Genomic DNA, 20,735 nt, shown 5'->3' with positions numbered 1-20,735 from the left:
GCCAAACAGGTTGATAAGGTCATGGTGAAAGTTAGAAGGATGCTAGGGTGCATAGGAAGAGGTATGGCCAGTAGGAAAAAGGAGGTATTGATGCCTCTGTATAAGACTCTGGTGAGACCTCATTTAGAATATTGTGTACAATTCTGGAGGCCGCACTTTAAAAAAGATATAAAAAAGGATGGAATCAGTCCAGAGGAAGGCTACTAAAATGGTGTGTGATCTTTGTGATAAGGTGTATGGGGACAGACTTAAAGATCTCAATCTGTGTACTTTGGAGGAAAGGCGGGAGAGGGGAGATATGATAGATTTGTTTAAATACCTACATAATATAAATGAACATGAGTCGAGTCTCTTTCATTTGAAAGGAAACTCTGCAATGAGAGGGCATAGGATGAAGTTAAGAGGTGATAGGCTGTAGAGAAATCTGAGGAAATACTTTTTTACGGAAAGGGTGGTAGATGCGTGGAAAAGTCTCCTGGAAGAGGTGGTGGAAACAGAGACTGTGTCTGAATTCAAGAGGACCTGGGATAGGCACGTGGGATCTCTCAGATAGAGAAAGAGATAATGGTTCATGTGGATGGGCAGCCTAGATGGGCCATTTGGCCTTTATCTGCCGTCATGTTTCTATGGATGACAGGCTGCTAGACTTAAGGAGTAGATGGTGAGTGACTAGAGAGAAGGATTCTGAATTATTGCAGAGATGGAAGTTAAACTTTATTGGAAAAGGGATATCTGCTTGTTGACTGGCTAGATGCAAGGTTCAGTGCAGGAATAATATTGGGTGAAAAAGAGGATTCATTCTCAGTGGAGAGAATGGGACAGAGCTGAGAACAGCTAGCTTTTGAGCTCTGGATGGAGAATTCTGCTTCTGTCGTGGGAAGGGATGCGCTGATAAGAGTAGAAGCTGAGAAAATGGAATTACTAGGGTCAGAACATATCCTTGGGAGGCCTGAAGCATGAACCTGGCAGGTTTCTTAATGACTGGGGAAAGTAAGTCACGTGTAAGGGGTGATCTATGAAAACAGAGGAGGAAATTGATGCTAGCATGCTTACCTGGTATTGTATAACTGTGCATAACTTTTCGAAATGCCTCCAGCACGCCAATGATCTCTTTTGGGAGTTAGGCACTCTCCCATTTTGGAAGGTAGGCACCCTGCCTTATAGAATAGTGTGCAGCCAAATAGGCATGCAAATTTTAATGATTGCTAATTAACACCAAAAATTGGTTGTTGGCACCCAATTATTGATAAGAGCTCATTGATTAATTTGCATACACATCTTGACAGGGTGCCCAAATTTGGACACTATATATAAAATCCAGAGTTTATGTTTGAATTATGTGCAGAGTTCACCAGCAGAAGGCCTGATGCTATCTCTTGTTCTAGTTAATGTTTTCTGTCCCCACTCTTTAGCCTTCCCTCCCCCCCTTTCAGCTTTCTGTCCACCAAACTTTCATCAAGGCCCCCCCATTCCTAGGTATTACAAAGGATCCCTCTCATACACATACTCCCATTTACACAATTGCTCCAACCTCTACTTTACCCCCTGCTTGAAAAGATTACAATGTACAGAATGCTGCAGTGAGGGTAGTTTTTAATCTCTAAATATGATAGAATTGCACCATTTTCCATTAAATAACATTGGTTGCTAGTAAATACAAAGATTTCTATAAGGCCAGGTGCCATGTTATTTAGTGGAACTGATTTCATTACTAGTGGACTAGGCATGCCATCAGTACATATTCATATTACTTGTTTCATTATATGATAGCTCTTTTGTGATACACAATATCTAAAGCTTGGCAGTAGAAATTTTTTTAAATAAATAAATAATAATGTCCCTTAGGAGAAGCTGCTGCATGCTGGAGGGAGTCATGGGAAAAAAGAAGGGGAAAGAAACTGATTTAAGTAAATTAAAGTTACCCTATGAGGGGGTGCTGAAAAGTTCTCAGCCCAGCTAACTTCCTAAATTCTGAACATTTATTTTGCCACTGTAGCTGAAAAGAGTGATATTTTGTTTTGCAAAGTGCCAATTTGCAGAATCGTAATGCTATGTTTTGACATTGTTTCAAACCATGTCCACGAAAAGTATGGAATTTTCAAGTGTGGAACTCCGAGCCATCATGATGTTCCTATTTCTGCAGAAGAAAACTTCAAAGGAAATCCATAAATGTATGATGCAAACACTGAGTGACAAATACTCCTCAGTGAAGAAGTTGTGTGCAAACTTTCAGCATTGAGATTTTGAGACTGAAGATGCAGCAAGGTCTGGGAAGTCTCAAACGGTATCAACTCCTGAAATTGTTGACTGTGTCCATGACCTGATTTTGGCAGATCAGCTAAAACAATTGCTGAGTCACTACAGGTATCCAGGGAATGTGTTGGTGTATAATCCACAAGCAGCTGGGTATGCAGAATCTGTCAGCCAAGTGGGTGTCCAAATGTTTGAATGCTAATGAGAAACAACATCGAGTGGACAATTCCAGGTTGATTTCTGCAGCATTTTCAGCAAGCTGGTGCCAACTTTTTGAAACAACTAGTTACTGTTAATGAAACATGGGTTATACCACTGTGATCCTGAGACCAAACAACAGTCCATGCAATGGCAGCACTCAAGATCTCCAAGGCCAAGGAAATTCAAGATCCAAAAGTCAGCAGAAAAGGTCATGGCCACAGTGTTTTGGGATCAGGCAGGTGTTGTAATGACTGACTACCTACCAAGGGGCCAGACAGTTAATGCAGAATACTACTGTAACTTGCTGTGCTGATTAAGGGGAGAGTGTAATTTTAATTTACTTAAATCAGTTTCTTTCCTCTTCTTTTTCCCATGACTCCTTCCAGCATGCAGCAGCCTCTCCTAAGGGACATTATTATTTATTTATTTTTTAAAAATTTCTAATGCCAAAAGTGGCCAACCCAGGTCACAAGTACCTACTGTAGCTGGATCCCAAATAGTAAAATTGATTTTATGCTGCTTATCCTAGGAATAAACAGTGGATTTCCCCAAGTCATCTCAATTATGGGCCTATGGACTTCTCTTTTAGGAAATTATACAAACCTTTTTTTAAATCCTGCTAAGCTAACTGATTTCAACATATTCTCCAGCCAGTGGCGTACCTAGGGGGGGGGGGGGGGGGGCGGGCCGCCCCGGGTACCAGCCCTAAGGGGGTGTTCCCGGCCTTGCCGTTCAGTCCCCCGCCACCCCCGAAGGACCGCTCGCCCCCCTGGCCTCCCCGCACCACCTATGAACAGCCGCAGCAGGATCGCGAAGTCAGCGTCAGCATCCCTGCGCTGCTTCCTACGACGCGATCCCGCCCCTCCTCTGACGTCAGAGGAGGGGCGGGACCGTGGCGCAGGAAGCAGCAGGGATCGCTGACGCTGACTTCGCGATCCTGCTGCGGCTGTTCATAGGTGGTGCGGGGAGGCCAGGGGGGCGAGCGGTCCTTCGGGGGTGGCGGGGGCCTGAACGGCAAGGCCGGGAACACCCCCTTAGGGCTGGTACCCGACGCTGACTTCGCGATCCTGCTGCGGCTGTTCATAGGTGGTGCGGGGAGGCCAGGGGGGCGAGCGGTCCTTCGGGGTGGGTCGGGGCATCAGGCCTTCAGGGTCGGGCGGGCGGGCAGGCAAGCAGGCTTTCAAGGGGGAGGGGGTGACAGGCAGGCAGGCAGGCCTTCAAGGGGGGGCAGGCCTGCGGGGGGGGGGGTGCAGACATTCAAGGGGTGCAGGCCTTCAGGGGGGGCAGGCAGGCCTTCAGGGGGGTGCAGACCTTCGGGGGGGGTGTAGGCCTTTGGGGGGGTGCAGACCTTCAAGGGGGTGCAGGCCTTCAAGGGGGGAAAGGCAGGCAGGCCTTCAAGGGGGGGACAGGCCTACAAGGGGGGGGACAGGCCTACAAGGGGGGGGACAGGCCTACAAGGGGGGGGACAGGCCTTCAAGGGGGGGTGCAGGCCTTCAAGGGGGGGTGCAGGCCTTCAAGGGGGGTGCAGGCCTTCAAGGGGGAGACAGGCCTTCAAGGGGGGGAAAGGCAGGCAGGCAGGCCTTAAAGGGGGGACAGGCCTACAAGGGGGTGGGACAGGCCTTCAAGGGGGGGACAGGCCTTCGGGGGGGGGACAGGCCTTCAAGGGGGGAAAGGCAGGCAGGCCTTCAAGGGGGGGACAGGCCTACAAGGGGGGGGACAGGCCTACAAGGGGGGGGGACAGGCCTACAAGGGGGGGGGCAGGCCTTCAAGGGGGGGTGCAGGCCTTCAAGGGGGGTGCAGGCCTTCAAGGGGGAGACAGGCCTTCAAGGGGGGGAAAGGCAGGCAGGCAGGCCTTAAAGGGGGGACAGGCCTACAAGGGGGTGGGACAGGCCTTCAAGGGGGGGACAGGCCTTCGGGGGGGTGCAGACCTTCAAGGGAGTGCAGGCCTTCGGGGGGGGGGGTGCAGTCCTTCAGGGGTGGGGTTTAGGCCTTCAGAGGGGGACAGACCTTCGGGTGGGAGGTAAAGTCCTTCGGGGGGTGCAGGTCTTCAGGGGTGGGGTGTAGCCCTTCGGAGGGGGGACAGACCTTCGGGGGAGGGGGGTCCTGGTGTAAAAGTACACAGAGGGAGAGAGGGAAGGGGGGGTTCAAAGATACATGCATATGCCAGACTTTGGGGGTTAGAAATAATGGGTCTAAAAACAGAGGAGTGGGAGAGAGATGGTGCATAATGGGATTTAGGGAGGGAAGGAACAGAAAGGGAGAGAACTTGGAAACAGGGGATGGTGTGGAGGGGGGATAGAGATACTGGATAGGAGGATAGTTGGGAACAGAAAGGGAGAGATGGTGGATCCTGGGGTGGTGGGGAGTTGAGAAAAGGTGAATCTGTGGATGGAGACAAAAAAAAGGAAAGATGCCAGATCTCCGGGAGAGGGAAGGGAAACGGAAGGGGAGAACAGAGATGGCAGACGGATGGTTAGCACGGAGAAAGGAGACCCTGGCAAGCAAGACAACAAGAGCCTGGGACCAACAAGATTTGAATATTGATCAGAGAACAAAAGGTAGAAAAAATAATTTTATTTTCTGTTTTGTGATTACAATATGTTAGATTTGAAAAGTGTACATGAGACAGCTTGAAATGGGAACTTTTCTATTTTTGTGAATGGCAAGGCTGAGTTCAGTTAAAATATATGCTTTATAAGAAAATATAATAATGTGTTTTATAAAGTTTATAAGCATTGCTGGCATACTCGGTGAGGTGTTCCTAGTGTTGGTGGTGGTGGTAGCATGTCAGTGTGTTGAGAGGAAGAGGTAGTCTGGGAAATTCTGCTGAGCAAACTCTGGGCCCATTTCCACCCCCAGTTAGTCCACTCCACTCAACTGGTTCACACACTGAGTGGGTCTTTGGGTGTTATTTCTGGGTAGTTGTTTTAGAATCTCTTCCAGTGGTTTGTCAGTATCTCCTTCTGGTCCAAGGAAGGAAACTTTGTCAACCTTAGCATTGACCTTCAGAATATGTTTGTAACAGCGCTGCTTGTGTGGCATTAGGCTATGTAGTGATCGAAAGAAAAAAACAGACCTTTGCACATTTTTGCACTATATGGTGGGTGTATGAGGAGATTCATTTCCTGCACAGTTAAGTCCATTTTTTCTACTGAATAATAGTATAGGTACAATGAAAGTAAATAGCAAAAATGTTTGAGTAGATAATTAAGGAAATCTTTTTCATATTGCTTGCTTATGGACTGGGAAAAAAGACTGTTCAAGCAAATGTCTCCAGAACTGCTTTAATGGAAAAATGTGATTTTTTTTTTTTTAAGTACTTTGTGAAATTTATTGTTGTTGTGAAATTTATTGTTATACTTTGTTTAAACTTAAAAAGCGGTGTCATTAACAGTGAATCTAATCGAAAAATCGATTCAACAGGGTGAATCGGATCGAATGAAATATTTTTCTCTGAATCGGGCAGCACTATTGGCTACCATGAGAATGGGCTACTGGGCATGATGGACCATTGGTGTGACCCAGTTAGGCTATTCTTATGTTATGTTCTCATCTGTAGGGGCCTTTGTTTTCACTTCTTATTTTAATGTATTTTTTTCCTGGGAACTTATCAGTGTTTTTTTATAATGGGAACAAAAATGGAAGAGAATTAATGTGTGTGGAATGGGGGGGGGTAACTAATTTCTTCAGCTAAATAATTCAATCCACTTCAAACAGACATAGGAGAACTCACGCACCATTCACACACCCTCCAACCAAAAACGTCAAAAGAAAAAAACTGTTCGACAACCTCCTAGCCATTCGAGCTGCAACACTTGACCCCCAACTCTACAACCTATTGACCTCGACCACAAACTACAAAACCTTAAAAAAAGAAATAAAAACCCTTCTATTAAAAAAACACATAAAACCAAACTAACATAATCAGAACTGTCCCAAGCATCACCTGCAACTACTCCATATGTACTTCTGATGTCATGACAATTCAGACATAATTTATGTTATGTTATGTTTGGAATAATGGTTACATAAATGAGGTTCAATAAAAGAAAATTTTCTGTGGGAGCATTTGTTGGAACTTCTGTTATCCTGATTTCTTCTATCTGTGGGCTTTCTTTAGCTAACCTACTTATCTGGGGCTTTCCACTTCTGCAGCTGCCCTTTTCACGGTCCACTTTGCGCTTGCACTCTCTGGGGAGGGGGGGTTGGGTCTGGGCTTGGTGGGGTAGGTGTGTCTGGTAGTTTTGTCTGGGTGGTGGCTGGGTGTTTCTTGGGTGCTTGTTGTGCGGATTGGTGTGTCTGGTGAGCGGTCTGGGTGTTGTTGCTTGTGGGGGTTTTTTTTCATTATAAAATATGGCTGAGGGTCTAGTCCGGCTTATTATTCTTGTGGGTTCTGGGGTGGGATTTGTTTGCTTGCCCCAAGTTTTGGCCTTTTGTTGTGTATTGCTATGCCTCTCATTGGCAATTTTCTCTTGGGAGAGGCTTGTTCATGCTTGTTGTTGCTGTTACTCTCATTCTGTGTTCTTTTTGATAATGTATAAGTTTCTGTACAGACCATGGTTGCTTGTCTGGACCTTTTGCCATTCTCAATAAAAATACTTTGGAAAAAAAAAAAAAAAAAAAAAGAAAATTTTCACTGCCTGTTTCTATTCTGACCATTTATTCCATTTCATGGTTATTGCAAAAAAAAAAAAAAAAAAAAATTTTACATGAGGGGGGTGGGGGGTGTCAAAAAATGATGGGCCCCGGGTGCCACATACCCTAGGTACGCCACTGTCTCCAGCAACAAATTCCAGAGTTTAATTTGTAAACAGTAGCAAGAGTCATTAATGCTTCATCTCCAGCTTTTGTCTTTCTTGTATCTTTTATATATTCTCCAGTTTATGGAGAATTGATTTAAATATGGTTGAATTATGAATGTATATCTCATATTTACTTGAGTCTTGAGTTTTCAGGCTGCAAACTTTTGAGAGATTTAAATATCAATAGGGGAATAGATATGTAGATGGATGCGGTTTCCTAGCCCCTCTATAGTCAAACACTTTTTTTTCCTGTTAATATAACAGGGATGTAGCCCTGGGGATTGAGGTTAACTTGGTTCTTGCTATGGTCCTGATTCTCTAGTATGTATGTATATTGCAAAGCTTATTTAAAATTCTTTTTAGAATTTTAGGTGGTGTTTAATAGAAATCCCCTGTTGAGAAAAGTACTGAAAATATTAATATGGTATATGGAAACCTAGCTCATTACATAGATGTAAGAAACAGGTAGTTAACAGAATTCTCATGTTATCAGTAGTGCATAATTATATCAATGCTAAATTACTGTATTCCTAAGGATACAGTTTGAACAAAGGAATATATTGTACATTATCACAGAGTTCTTGACAGACATCTTTCTTTTCTGTAGTCTTAACAGAACTCTTAAACTAGTTTCCACATTTTAGAGTTCCAGTGTTTTATTTATTTAACTTTTCTTTAAGCCCGTTACATTAACGGGTGCTAGAATAGATGTGTCTGTCTGTCTGTGTTTCTTTCTCTCTCTCTCTCCTTGGCCGCTGTCTGTATCCTTCTGTCTCCCCCCCCCCCCCCCGAGCAAAGCTGTCTGCCCCCAGGACACACCTCCCCCCCCCAAAGCAGGCCCCTTTCCCTCTCCCTAACTGTCTCTCCATGGCCCTCTTCTGTCTTCCCCCCCCCCCCCGAGCAAAGCTGTCTGTCCCCAGCACACCTCCCCCCAAAGCAGCCCCCTTTCCCTCTCCCTATCTCTCCATGGCCCCTTCTGTCTCCCCCCCCAGCACACCCCTCCCCCCAAAGCAGCCCCCTTTCCCTCTCCCTATCCATGGCCCCTTCTGTCTCCCCCCAGCACACCCCTCCCTCCAAAGCAGCCCCCTTTCCGTTTCCCCCTGGCTCCTGGTATTGATTCCCTTCTTACCCTCCCAACATCCAGGCGTCTTCTGGCCTGCTCCTCTTCACCAAAGCAGCCTGCGATCGTGGTGGCCGTCTTTAGCGAACCTCGCAGGCTGCTCTCCAACTCGGTAACATGTTCCCTCTGACGCGATCCTGTGCGTCAGAGGGAGTGTGCTACTGAAGCTGGAGAGTGGCCTGCGAGATTCTTTAAAGCCGGCCACAATCGCAGGCTGCTCTGAAGAGGAGGATCAGTGGCGGCATGGGCAAGTGAGGGCGGGAGGTGACATGGCGACTCCTTCTTCTGCACGGAGGTGGAGAGCGGCTTGCAAGGTTCGCTACAGCGGCTGGCGAACCTCAGCAGGCCGCTTTGAAGAGGAGCGGGAAGGAGGAGTCGCTGGTGTCTTCTGCACAGTCACGCGCAGGCGCCATGAGGACTGGCACAGAAGCACACCTCACGGCGCCACCGCTCATGAATTTTCAAGAGCGCATGCGCCTCTAGCATTTTATTATTATTGATAAATCAGTGACAATGCCAACATTTACAAAAACTTCCCATCTTTTTATCCATTAGATGATAGGACACTGCACAGCACTACAGACTTCATATGTGTGCAGAAGTACAAAGAAGACAAAAGAAACTGAGGGGTGCCAACGCCAATTATAACACCATTTATACAATAGCACTTGGTACCATGAACCACACCAACTTTAGGCATGGCCATTTCTATCTACTGAAACATGGTGTAAATCCTTGTGCCTAAATTAGGTACAGATTTCCCCTTATTCTATAATCACATATCTAAATAGCAGAAACACTGCAATACACCCATGACCCTTCCATGGTCATGCCCCCTTTCTGGAAATACATGTAAAATTTATTCATGGATCCTGTGTCTAAAAATGCATGCATAGATTTTAATTGCAATTAGCATTAATTATTGCATGTTAAGACCCCAATTATTGGCACATGCCCAAATTTGCTCATGCAGTTATAGAATTAGGCTGTTAGAGGGAATGCAACAAAGTGCACAAAGTGCATTAGCACACGCTAACCACTAAAGATGCCCATTATATTCTATGGTGTCTTTATCTGTTAGCACATGCTAACGCGCTTAGCACCCTTTGTTGAATTCCCCCTCCCCCTTAGAGTGCGCAGTAAGTATAATGCATTAGTTGTAGCTTCCATGACTAGTCTTACCCATGCTACCCTCCTAAATGAAAAATTGTAAAATCAATTTAGTAATAGCAGTTTAACACACAGAAATACCCCCTAATTGGATTGGATTTAATGAATTTGATAAACCACTTGAACATAGGTATTAAGCGGTTTACAGTACTAAATAACTACTCTCCCGGTTCAGAATGGGCACACAATCTAATTAAGCATACAAGAGAAGACATCACTAACATTATGGAGATATATAATAAGAGGGAGGAAAAGAAAGTACCCCATAGAAAGTAAAGAACATTGAAGAACAAAGAAAAAAAAAACCACACCTCAAGATCCAAGAAAATGAGTATTATAAGGAAAAATATAATAGTTAAACTTACAATCTAAATTTAGAAATATCAGTAACAGGAAAATGAGAAGATTAAAAATTAAACTAAAGTAAACTGTAGATCAGGGGTGTCCAACCTGCGGCCCAGGCCGCATGCGGCCCCGTGAAGTATTTTGTGCGGCCCCGGTCGAGGGCGATGCAGTGTTTTTCTCTGCTGCCCCGGGTGTTTACCGTCTTGCCAGCTCCCTCCTCTGTCTTGCTGCAGCGTTTGCGCGGCCCAGAAACATTTTTTTTTCGGCCAATGTGGCCCAGGGAAGCCAAAAGGTTGGACACCCCTGCTCTAGATAGTTTATAGTTCTGAGTTTCATTCCGGCCCAATAGACAGAACAAATGCCTCAATTTATTCAAGAAAGGCTAGCGCCAAATGCAGTATTTAGCTTGACATTCATTAATGGACTTTGGATGGATCCATAGTGAAGATTTTTGAATTAACTGTAGGCATGATAGATTGGCTATGCTTGACCCTAGAAATAATGTGTTACAGTAATCTAAGTGACTAGTAATGAAAGCAAGAGTTAGTTTTGTTAAGTTATTTACAGAGGGCACAGGTTTTAGTTGCCACAATAGTCTTAGATGGTAGAAGAACATTTTTACTACATGGCTTATTTGTGGAATGAAGTTTAATTCAGAGTTATAACACATTCCTAGAGGGGAGCTGCTAGTTCTGTGTTGGGACGCTGGAGGAGTTCTTCATCGCTGCCCCTTGTTGCCCGCAGCAGCGGCTGGCCCCGGAGGTGAAATTCAGGCAGGCACTGTGGAGGACGGACCCTTGACGTCACCAGGTCCGTCTCTCCTCGTTGGTTTTCTTTAAATTGCAGCCTGCTGCCGCGGTGTCTTTGGGAGCTGCTAGTTCTGTGTTGGGACACTGGAGGAGTTCTTCATCGCTGCCCCGTGTTGCCCGCAGCGGTGGCTGGCCCCGGAGGTGAAATTCGGGCAGGCACTGTGGAGGACGGACCCTTGACGTCACCGGGTCCGTCTCTCCTCGTTGGTTTTCTTTAAATTGCAGCCTGCTGCCGCGGTGTCTTTGGGAGCTGCTAGTTCTGTGTTGGGACGCTGGAGGAGTTCTTCATCGCTGCCCCGTGTTGCCCGCTGGGGCGGCTGGCCCCGGAGGTGAAATTCGGGCAGGCACTGTGGAGGACGGACCCTTAACGTTGCCGTCTCTCCTTGTTGGTTTTCTTTAAATTGCAGCCTGCTGCCGCGGTGCGGCCGCAGCCGCAGGGCATGGCCGAAGGGGCGTGGCCTAAGGGGCAGGCCTCGCCCCTTGGAGCAACGTGGAGCCGGGGAGTGGGAGCTCAGGTTGTATAACTTTAATTTGACAATATGGGTAAAAGGAAAATTAAGCCCAAGAGCTCAATCCCTGCTGTTTCTGGTCCTATGGACAGACATTTAACATTTCCTGCAGAAATTCCATCACAACCTTTACTTGATATGAACTCTCCCACATCAGGAGCATCGTTGAGTCCCCTCGAAAGGACACCCCCCCCTTCATCCAGTATCTGGAGGTAGCGGGAATATTACTCCCGCTCTTTCTACTGAATTAGTGGTTTCATCTACTCAGACAAGTAAACTAGTTTTTACTGAAATACCTAAACCACCTGAATTTTCAGGTGTAGTAGAGGATCAACCACAAACAGTGGAAAAACAAGATATTACCCTTAAAGATTTGTGGTTAGGTATTTCTAGAGTTGAAGGGTTTCTCAGAGAATCAGTGAAACAAACTTCGGACTATTCACATTCTGTGTCTCAAAAGTTTCAGAATGTGGACTCTAACTTAAGTTGCTTGGATAAAAGATTAAGTGTGGTTGAAACTCAAGCTAATACATTGCAAGCTGTCTCAGTATCTGCAGTTAGAAGAAATAAATCTGACAGAGTTTTTGGAGGATTCTCAGGATGTGATCCAGAATAGGTCCACCATGGTAATAACATGCATGAGTGAGATAGATGAAATGCTAATAATGAAACTTTACTTTAAAAACAGGTTGACTAAATTTTGTGGAGATTTTGTTAGGATTTTTCCTGATGTCTCAAGGGCAACGCAGCTAAGAAGGAAAGAATTTTTGAAATTAAGAACAAGAGTCTTAGCACTTGAGGCATCTTTTTACTTAAAATTTCCATGTAAATGTCTTGTCAAAATACAAGACATTGAATATGTATTTTGGGATCCTATTCAATTACAACAATTTCTAATAGCTCGAGAACAGAAATGAGTTTTTACTTTTGCCTTTAAATGATTCACTACTGAGAAAATGGTAGGATGTCAGAGTCCCAAATAGTTGGGAATATCTAGATTCATATGAATCAAGAACAATCTCTTAATTTTCCTTATTTTGTTAGTTTGTAAGTAGCATGGCTCCCCATTGTTGTGGACTCGAAAATGATTTTTTGTGTTGTACATTATTGTTAAATTTGGTGTTAGAAACCTTTTTTTCCTTGGTATCATTTGATATTGTTAACTATTAAATTTATAAATTTAAAAAAAAAAAATATATATATATATAACACATTCCTAGAGTTAAGAGTTCATGCTTGAGTTGGATGGGTTTGCCAGCTAGTTCAGGAAGTTTACATAGTGCAGAATGGCTGCGTGTTAGCCACATTACAGATTATTTTTCTGCGTTAACAATTAATTAAGCTATTGTCTGCAAGCCAAATGTTAAGATCAATCAATTTGCTATTAAGGTCAGAGAGCACTTCTTGGTTCTTGCCCACAAATATAAGTAGTTGAATATCAGTGCTGCACATCTGGAGTACTTTTCTGAAACTTAGACATCACTCCCCCCCTAGTTCTATAAAAAGAACTGAAAATTGTGCATGCAAATGTGGGTATATGTGCAAGTCAAAAAAGGGGGGGTGCAGAACTGGGCAGGTTTTGGAGTTCACTTTTATAGATTATTCTAGAATTGCTGATATATTTTGTAAATCTAATTGGACTGCTTATTTTTCTTTCTGATACCACCTGAAGCTTTTTTGAAGAAAGTGGCAAGTAAAATATTTTATTAATAGGAGGAATATTATCTGAAGAAAACTTCTAAATCTCAACAAGATATCTCATATAAATCAAGTGACAAAGCACCAGGGGGCTTCAGAAAGTTCAATATGCATAAATTCAACCTCCTAGAAAAGTTCTCTAGTTGTTAAATTCTTCGATGTGTATCCAGTTTATCTTGTGCCATAGTACCTTTAAATTGTTGAAGATATTTTATCCTTATGAGAGGATAAATCTTGTTTAACCACTTCTACTATGTCCATTATTTGATCAACTTTTGATACCAAAGAGATACCTCCTTTGTAAAGTGGGAGATAGTCGCTTGAAGTTGTTGCAACACAGTCCAGATCAAATCCAGGGTAACCATCTGCAAAGGCGCTAAAGATCCTCTGGCTCCAATTTCTTGAATACCACAGCCTTCCATCAGTCTGGTGCCCTCACTAAGGTGGGTCAACATAGCAACTTTGGAAGTGCTTGCCCTTATACCAGATTCAATTGCTGTTGCAGGACACAGTGGATTATTGGCTGTCAGGGGAAACAAAAATGTTTCCAGTATCAAAGGAGCAAGTGTTCCCACAGTGAAGAATTCACCCCAACCATTTCCAATGGAAGTTTGACTGCAAAGCGGTCAATTGTTTGCTGACCCAGGGGCATCATCTGTGCTGCAGAGGGAACAGCACACATGACCCCCTTTCTCTTTATATGAGGCACCAGGTACAAGGAAAAATGCTAATGCAAAGAGATCGACTTACTCTGTCAGTATCCTGTCACCCTAAAATATTTAAAAAGTGGCCAGTATTAAGCTTTTTGTGGTTGAATGGGGTTAAACAAAGAAAGTGATAAGGATTGGGTTATCAAGGTTATCACTGCTTGGTTTCAGTTGAAACCAAACCCTTCCCACATCTGTAAGCCCTCGTTGGCCTTGCCTTTGAAGCCCTGGTGGTCTAGTGACCCTTTGGGACAGCAGTGGTGTCGAGCTGCTTCTGCCTCCATTAGGTCCACAATCAAAATGGCTGCTGAGAATTCTTGCAGCAGCCTTGCAAGACTGCTGTGGCAACTATTTTGAGATTGAGATTGGCATGGGCAGGAGCAATCCCCAGGGCTTCGAAGGAAGGACCTACGGATGCAAGTATATTGTGGGTTTCTGCTTACTTAATAACACATGCTGTAATGAAATTCAAGTTCTATATTTCAGAATTTATGGATTTAGGGCATTTCTGGGATTTGAGAGTTTTAACAATCATTTTCTTAGCTTTCATTGGAAATATAGGCAATCTGAGTTTAGTTCAGAAGCAGTCAATTTAGCAGGCCGAAACATGAAGTGTAAATGAAATGTATAATGAGGTGTATGATGATTTTCCAGCATGGAATTTTGGGTTTCCTTTATTGTCTTTAATTTGACTAGTAAAGGTCCTGTGATTTAAGTGTCCTGTAACTTATCCTATGTTATCAGTCTAGACTTCACGACACTCAGCTGTACCAGGAAGCACAGTCTCTTGTGTTCACAGTAGTTCAAATAATAAAGGATTTGAAATCATAATAGATTTTTAGAAGGTGGATGTGTTGTCTTGCCATGATTTGTTACTCAATGTGCAGGTAGGTTATGGAGCAATATCTAGAGCAAAAACAGACTTTGATACACCTAGTAACAAATTTTTTTTCTTTTTTTTTGCTCCTGGATATATGAATACATCACATATGAAATATATTGTGAGAATCTCATACACATTAGTCATAGGTGAAATAAATGTATTGTTTTCATTACCACAATTTATTTTATTCTACAGGATGGTACAGAGGGGAAAAGAGAACCATGAAGTTTGCTATCCCGAGAATTTGGTGGGAACCCACTGATCACTCAAGTGACTGCTACTTCTGCATCGTTGACACTTCCAAATGTGAAACTGGCAATCACATATCCAGACATTCCTTCATCCTTTGCCCTGATCTCACATTGCCCTGAGCTCCCCATACCCACTCTCCCAGAGAGAGAGCAGCTGATAGGAAAAATCCATACTATCCAAACCAAAAAGACCTCAATGACTTGATCAGAGATCTTGGCCTCACCAAGTCCAGTGCCAAACTTTTGATGTCTAGGCTCAATCAGTGGAACTTGTTAGAAGAAAGTGTGCAAGTCGTAGATCAGAGGAAGTATCACCAAGCTTTTTCCACCGCCTTCACCCTTCAAGATGGGCTCTGATTCTGCCACAATGTGACCAGTCTGAGGCAACTGGAATTGCCTGTACCCTGAAAGAGTGGCATCTCTTCATTGACAGCTCATCCAGGAGCATCAAGGCCATGCTGCTCCATAACAGGAACAAGTACTCGTCTCTTCCACTGTCTCACTCATTGCACTTCAAAGAGGATTACAACAGCATAAAGACCATTCTAGGTGCCTTAAAATATGATGTGTATGACTGGGAGGTCATCGGAGTCTTCAAAATGGTGGCATTGTTAATGGGTCTCTAAGACAGTTTTACCAAGTTTTCCTGCTATCTCTGCTTTTGGGACAGCAGGGAAACAAAAGTTCACTACCAAAGGTGGTGCTGGCCACAGTATGCCGGGTTCTCTATGGGTAGAAATAATGTCAAATGGAAATCACTGGTAGACCCCCGGAAGGTGCGGATGCCACCATTGCACATCAAATTGGACCTAATGAAATAATTTGTCAGAGCTCTAGATAAGGAGTCGGCAGCCTTCAGGTACCTTCAAGACATCTTCCCTAATCTGTCTGAGGCAAAGGTCAAAGCTGGTGTCATCATTGGATCACAGAAGATCCTGGAGTGCAAGGAATTTCCCAAGAAGCTAACTAGGAAGGAGAAAGTGGCTTGGAACAGCTTTGTCACAGTGGATGGGGGCTTCCTGGGCAATCACAAGGCTGAAAACTATGTGGAACTGGTTGAGAATATGGTGAAGAATTGCAGTAAAATGGCCTGTAGGATGTCTCTCAAAGTCCATATCCTTGATGCTCATCTTGAGACATTGAAGAAGAACATGGGAGCATATTCGGAGGATCAATGTGAGTGCTTCCACCAGGATATACTGGACTTTGAATGCTGCTACCAAGAACAATAAAATGAGAACATGATGGGAGACTATATCTGGGAACTGATTCGTGAAAGTGACTTACAATATAATTGCAAATCTCAAAAAACTACTCCTAAATTTTCTATGGTCATCTTTGTATAACTTCAATATAAATATACATTGTGATTCATTTGTTGCTTTTTATGACTTTAAAAGCCTGAAAGATTAAAATTCAGCAATTTCACATTTTAAATAAGTAAATTGCAAAATTTGACTATCCTGGTCACAAAAGCAAAGTTTATGGAAATGACGGACATTTTCTTTACTTTTTAGACATGAGCAATTCTAATTACACTTACTGCCCAAGAACAAAAATCATATTGCACCGTGCAATAGTTCCTCTGGGACCCTCCTTTCCTAGACTGACCAAAGTATCTTGGTTGCAGTTCAACCTAGCTTTGCTCTGGCAAGATATTGATTACATGGAATGATATATTTTGGAAATGCGCAAGAGGTATTACATGGGACTGAAGAAAAGGATCCTACCACTGGAGACAGATGATTGGGGTTTAGAAAGACAGACCTAATTTTAAAAAAAGGAAAAATAATAATTGTGCTGTTGAGTATATAGATAGCAACTCAAGGTGTCATTGTCCATAGTCTTCATGATCTTCACACTTCATTCTCCATTGCCGTGGGTATAAACTTACAGTGTGATTTACTAACATGCATGAAATGCAAAATATGGGGCTTGCATTGAATTGTATTAATGTATGTAAATATCCATTAATCCTGGATTGTAAATCTAGTCTACAGATTGTACATTCTCTCAGGACAAAGAGATAACTGTTGCACATGAATGTAATTTGGTTTGAGCTACTAATGAAAGGCAAGAGCTAAATGCAAAAATAAATAAGCTCAGCCTTTGAGAGCTGCATGCAGATAGGTCCATGGAGATGGATGTTGCTTAGATATATGCACAAATTAGATGATGATCATCCATATTAGGCAATCTTCAGACTCCAGAGATAGTGTTTCTCATTTACTGTGACAGAATAAGGACATTTGGTGTATGCTTTTATACATTCTGTGTTTTCTAGATATAGAAGGCTGTTGTGACTGTGACATGGAAGCCTAAAAAAATACATTTGAATGATTAGTAATTCTTAAAATTGCTCTGTTTTCATTGATTTGTGTCTTGCAGGGAAGTTGTTATTATCAACCATTTTCTGGAAGCAGCAACTGAAAAGGAGGTACAGGGAAAAGCCAGGCTGCAGGATTTCATTGAGAAACTGCTTCACCGAGTTGACAGAGCAGAAAAACAATTAGAATATTATCGAAGTCAAAAGGACAAGTGCAGTTATTCTGACATCAGTGATCAAGCGGTATGTCTAAAAATAAGGTCCTTTTAAATTAATTAGTTAAGAGTTTCATTTAGAAGGACCTTATTTTACCACTGCTGTGTACTTCTTTTATATGTGAATGTTCATAAAATTTCTGAATAGCTCATAATTCAGCCCATTTACTTGTAATGTTTTTACCTTTGCTTAGATATAAATCTTGTTGTCTGTTGAATATGAGAGCTAAAAATGCAGAGCATTTGCCAGTTTGGAATTTTGGGGGAGATATTTAACCACTGAGGGACGGATTTTGTAAACGGCGCCACCATTCATGCGTCAGTCACACTATGGGCTCCTTTTACAAAGGCGCGCTAGTGGGGTTAACGCGCATGACTTTTCATCACGCGCTAACCCCCGCTCTGGCCTGCTTAAAAGGAGGCGGTAGCAGCTAGTGCGTCCGGCGGTTTAGCGCGCACTATTAGGCGCGTTAAACCGCTAGCGCGCCTTTGTAAAAGGAGCCCTATGGCGCCATTTGCAGAATTGCAGCAACATCAAAAGTAGGCGCCAGAAATGTTGGTCAGGGTTTTACAGGCCTACATTTATGGCACCTACCTGTGATGAGAATCATCTCTACATAGGTGCCTACTGGCGCCTGTGTCTACTTTCCGTGCAAACTACACCTACTTTTGACATAGACTGTTAGACACCTCTATAGAACGGACTTGGACGGCATTCTGTGGAGGTGCTTACATTAAAAAAAAAAAATTTAATTGATTTTAAACAACACAGTCAATCACTGTACCATTTAATACCAATTAAATTAGGCAGTGGTAGGGCACCTACCATCGGCTAAATTATGGCATGGTTTTGAGAATTAGGACCTGAGGGATTAAAGGAGCAACCTTCCCTAACCTCCAGAGGAGTTCTAATCAATTGGAGCAATTTGCCAAAACATAAACATGCATAGTAGCCATGCTAAATTCCGATGTTACATAGAAACATAGAAATTGACGTCAGATAAGGGCCACAGCCCATCCAGTCTGCCCACCCTAATGACCCTCCCCTACCTTTGCCTTGTGAATAGATCCCATATGTCGATCCCATTTGGCCTTAAAATCAGGCACGCTGCTGGCCTCAATCACCTCCAATGGAAGACTATTCCAGCGATCAATTACCCTTTCAGTGAAAAAGAATTTCCTGGTGTCACCTCGTAGTTTCCCGCCCCTGATTTTCCACGGATGCCCTCTTGTTGCCGTGGGTCCCTTGAAAAAGAAGATATCTTCCTCCGCCTCGATGCGGCCCGTGAGATACTTGAACGTCTCGATCATGTCCCCCCTCTCTCTGCACTCCTCGAGGACATCAATGTTTATTCCCCTTCTGAAACTTTCCAAAATACGCCTAGACCACACCCCATTACTATTTGCATGCACTTGGGTTTTTAACATGCATGTCCCAATTTTGTAAAATGTGAATATAGATGATTTTGCAAGATAAACATTTAAGTACCAGTTTATGCACGTCTCTAAAGCAAATTCCCTTCCCCACTCAGGGGAGCCGAGGCATCCTATATTACATTAAGATCAGCGCTCAGAACATCTTTCTTCTCCAGGCTTTCCCAGGGGCAACAGGCTCGTAGGTCTTGCCCTGACTGCAATTTGCTTTAGTCCCTTTTTAGGATATGTAATCCTACCTTTTCTGATCCTTTATTCTTTACTTCTCTTCCCTGTCTGTCATTTGTAGTTTCTGTTTTTCTTTGATTTGTCTTCACTGAAAGTGGCAGATCAGTCCTTCTGCTGGCTCTGTCTGCTTTTCTGCAATGGGCCATTTCTGACTTTGGAAAGAGACCCTGGAGGAAAGGGGGCTGGGAGGGGGGTGCTGTTGGAGCTTTCTCCCCCTCTTCCTGTGCTGAGGCATCAGGACCCCCAAGATCCCAATTATCTTCAACAGGAACAGTGGCCATTTGCCTCAGACTGTTTCTTTTGATGTATCAAGTTTGTAACAGCAGTATGCCTCTCTGCCCCCATCAGGGCTTGGGGGTGGTGCTCTTCCTTCTCACCCATATCAGGTCCCCTTTCAGGGGGCTACACTGGGGATCTCAGGGGGCCTCTTTGGACCCCAGGAATTTTTTTGGCTTCAGAGCTTGACCCAGATGGTTAAGCAAGCCCTGCAGAAGGACACTGGGCCCTCAACTAGTGGTGGGGTCTCTATGGGCTTGGAGGCCTGCAGCCAGGGCCCACTTCTGGAAGTCAAGTGTAACTGGGGGATTGAGTATCCTAGATGCTCCAGTCAGATCTATGCATCTGGATTGGACCTCGATGCTGTCCCAGTTTCTCTCGGTCTTGGATTTGGAGGCTTGTCCATGGGAGAAGTAGGAGCAGTTCTGTGTGATCCATCTCTTCCATCACCAGGACCTTTCCTGGCTTATTGATGAGGTCATGGAGACTCTGGCAGACTCCCTGTTAGAGATCCTGGCTGGGCCCCAGAAGCATTTTCCACTGCACAAAAGGCTCACTAGCATGATGATGTTAAAATGGGAATCCCCAGATGGAGCCCTCAAGGAGGCTTAGGCTCTTGAATGCCTTTTATTCTTTTGCTCCTGAGAAGCTGGACAAATATTGATTGTACCCCAAGGTGGATGTCCTTGCCATGGCTATCACCAATGGCTATTTCTGTTCAGAGTAGTTCGGCCCTTCAGGAGCTCCAAAGTAAACAGGTGGAACTCCAGCTGCAGTTAGCCACCATAATTGAAAACCTGAATACTTGATGCTCCTACTGAAAAAAGCTATGTGGCACACATATCATATTCTGCTACCGTGTTTCCCAGAAAATAAGACACTGTCTTATATTAATTTTGGGCCCATAAAAGGCACTAGGTCTTATTTTCGGGGATGTCTTATTTTTTTCATGTACAGTGATCATCTCTCCCTTTCTCTCCTCCACCCCAATTCTTCCTATTTACTTTCTCTCCCCCCCATGTGCAGCATCTTTCCTCCCCTCTCACCCATCCTCTTGTCCAGTATCTTTCTATCCATATCTCCCTCCCTCCCATCCCCTATGCAGCAGAACCCTTGAAGTTTCTATCCCTCCCTTCCTCCCATCCCCCCACCACTGCTGCTGTGCACCCCGCACCCCCTACTGCTGACCCTTTCATCTCTCCCTCCCATCCAAACCCCGACCGCGACCCGAAATACCTGGAAATAAACAGCAACGTCGGCAGAACAGGCTGCATTGCTGATGATGTCATCAGCAACGCAGCATGGAACAGCCAGGCAGGAGAAGGGCAGGCCGCGATGCAGCCTATGTGCCGATTCTGCTATTTGTTACCAGGTATTTCGGTCTCGCGGTTGGGGTTCAGATGGGAGGGAGAGATGGAAGGGTCGGTGGGGGGCACGCAGGGGGGGAAGCACTGCTGCTGCTGACTAGGGCTTATTTTTGGAGGTAGGGCTTATATTAAGAACTATCC

The 20,735-nt window shown here is 44.1% G+C and overlaps 1 protein-coding gene across 4 annotated transcripts in view; it reads left to right on the top strand.

Moving 5' to 3' along the window:
• The window catches only part of ZNF365 (zinc finger protein 365), a 57,663-nt gene that overhangs the window by 16,695 nt on the left and 20,233 nt on the right, over positions 1–20,735 (top strand). For all 4 annotated transcript variants that reach the window (XR_004539254.1, XM_033942477.1, XM_033942476.1 and 1 more), the window contains exon 3: positions 17,137–17,317. Coding sequence is in view for 3 of the 4 variants with exons in the window: in XM_033942477.1 (XP_033798368.1) it covers positions 17,137–17,317 (181 nt within the window). In the remaining variant the exon portion in view is untranslated. The remainder of the gene's footprint in view (positions 1–17,136; positions 17,318–20,735) is intronic.

This window comes from Geotrypetes seraphini, chromosome 4, assembly GCF_902459505.1.
Source record: "Geotrypetes seraphini chromosome 4, aGeoSer1.1, whole genome shotgun sequence".
Classification (NCBI taxonomy): domain Eukaryota; kingdom Metazoa; phylum Chordata; class Amphibia; order Gymnophiona; family Dermophiidae; genus Geotrypetes; species Geotrypetes seraphini.
The sequence above is the reverse complement of the archived record's forward strand: the minus strand, read 5'-3'. Positions and strand labels throughout refer to the sequence as shown.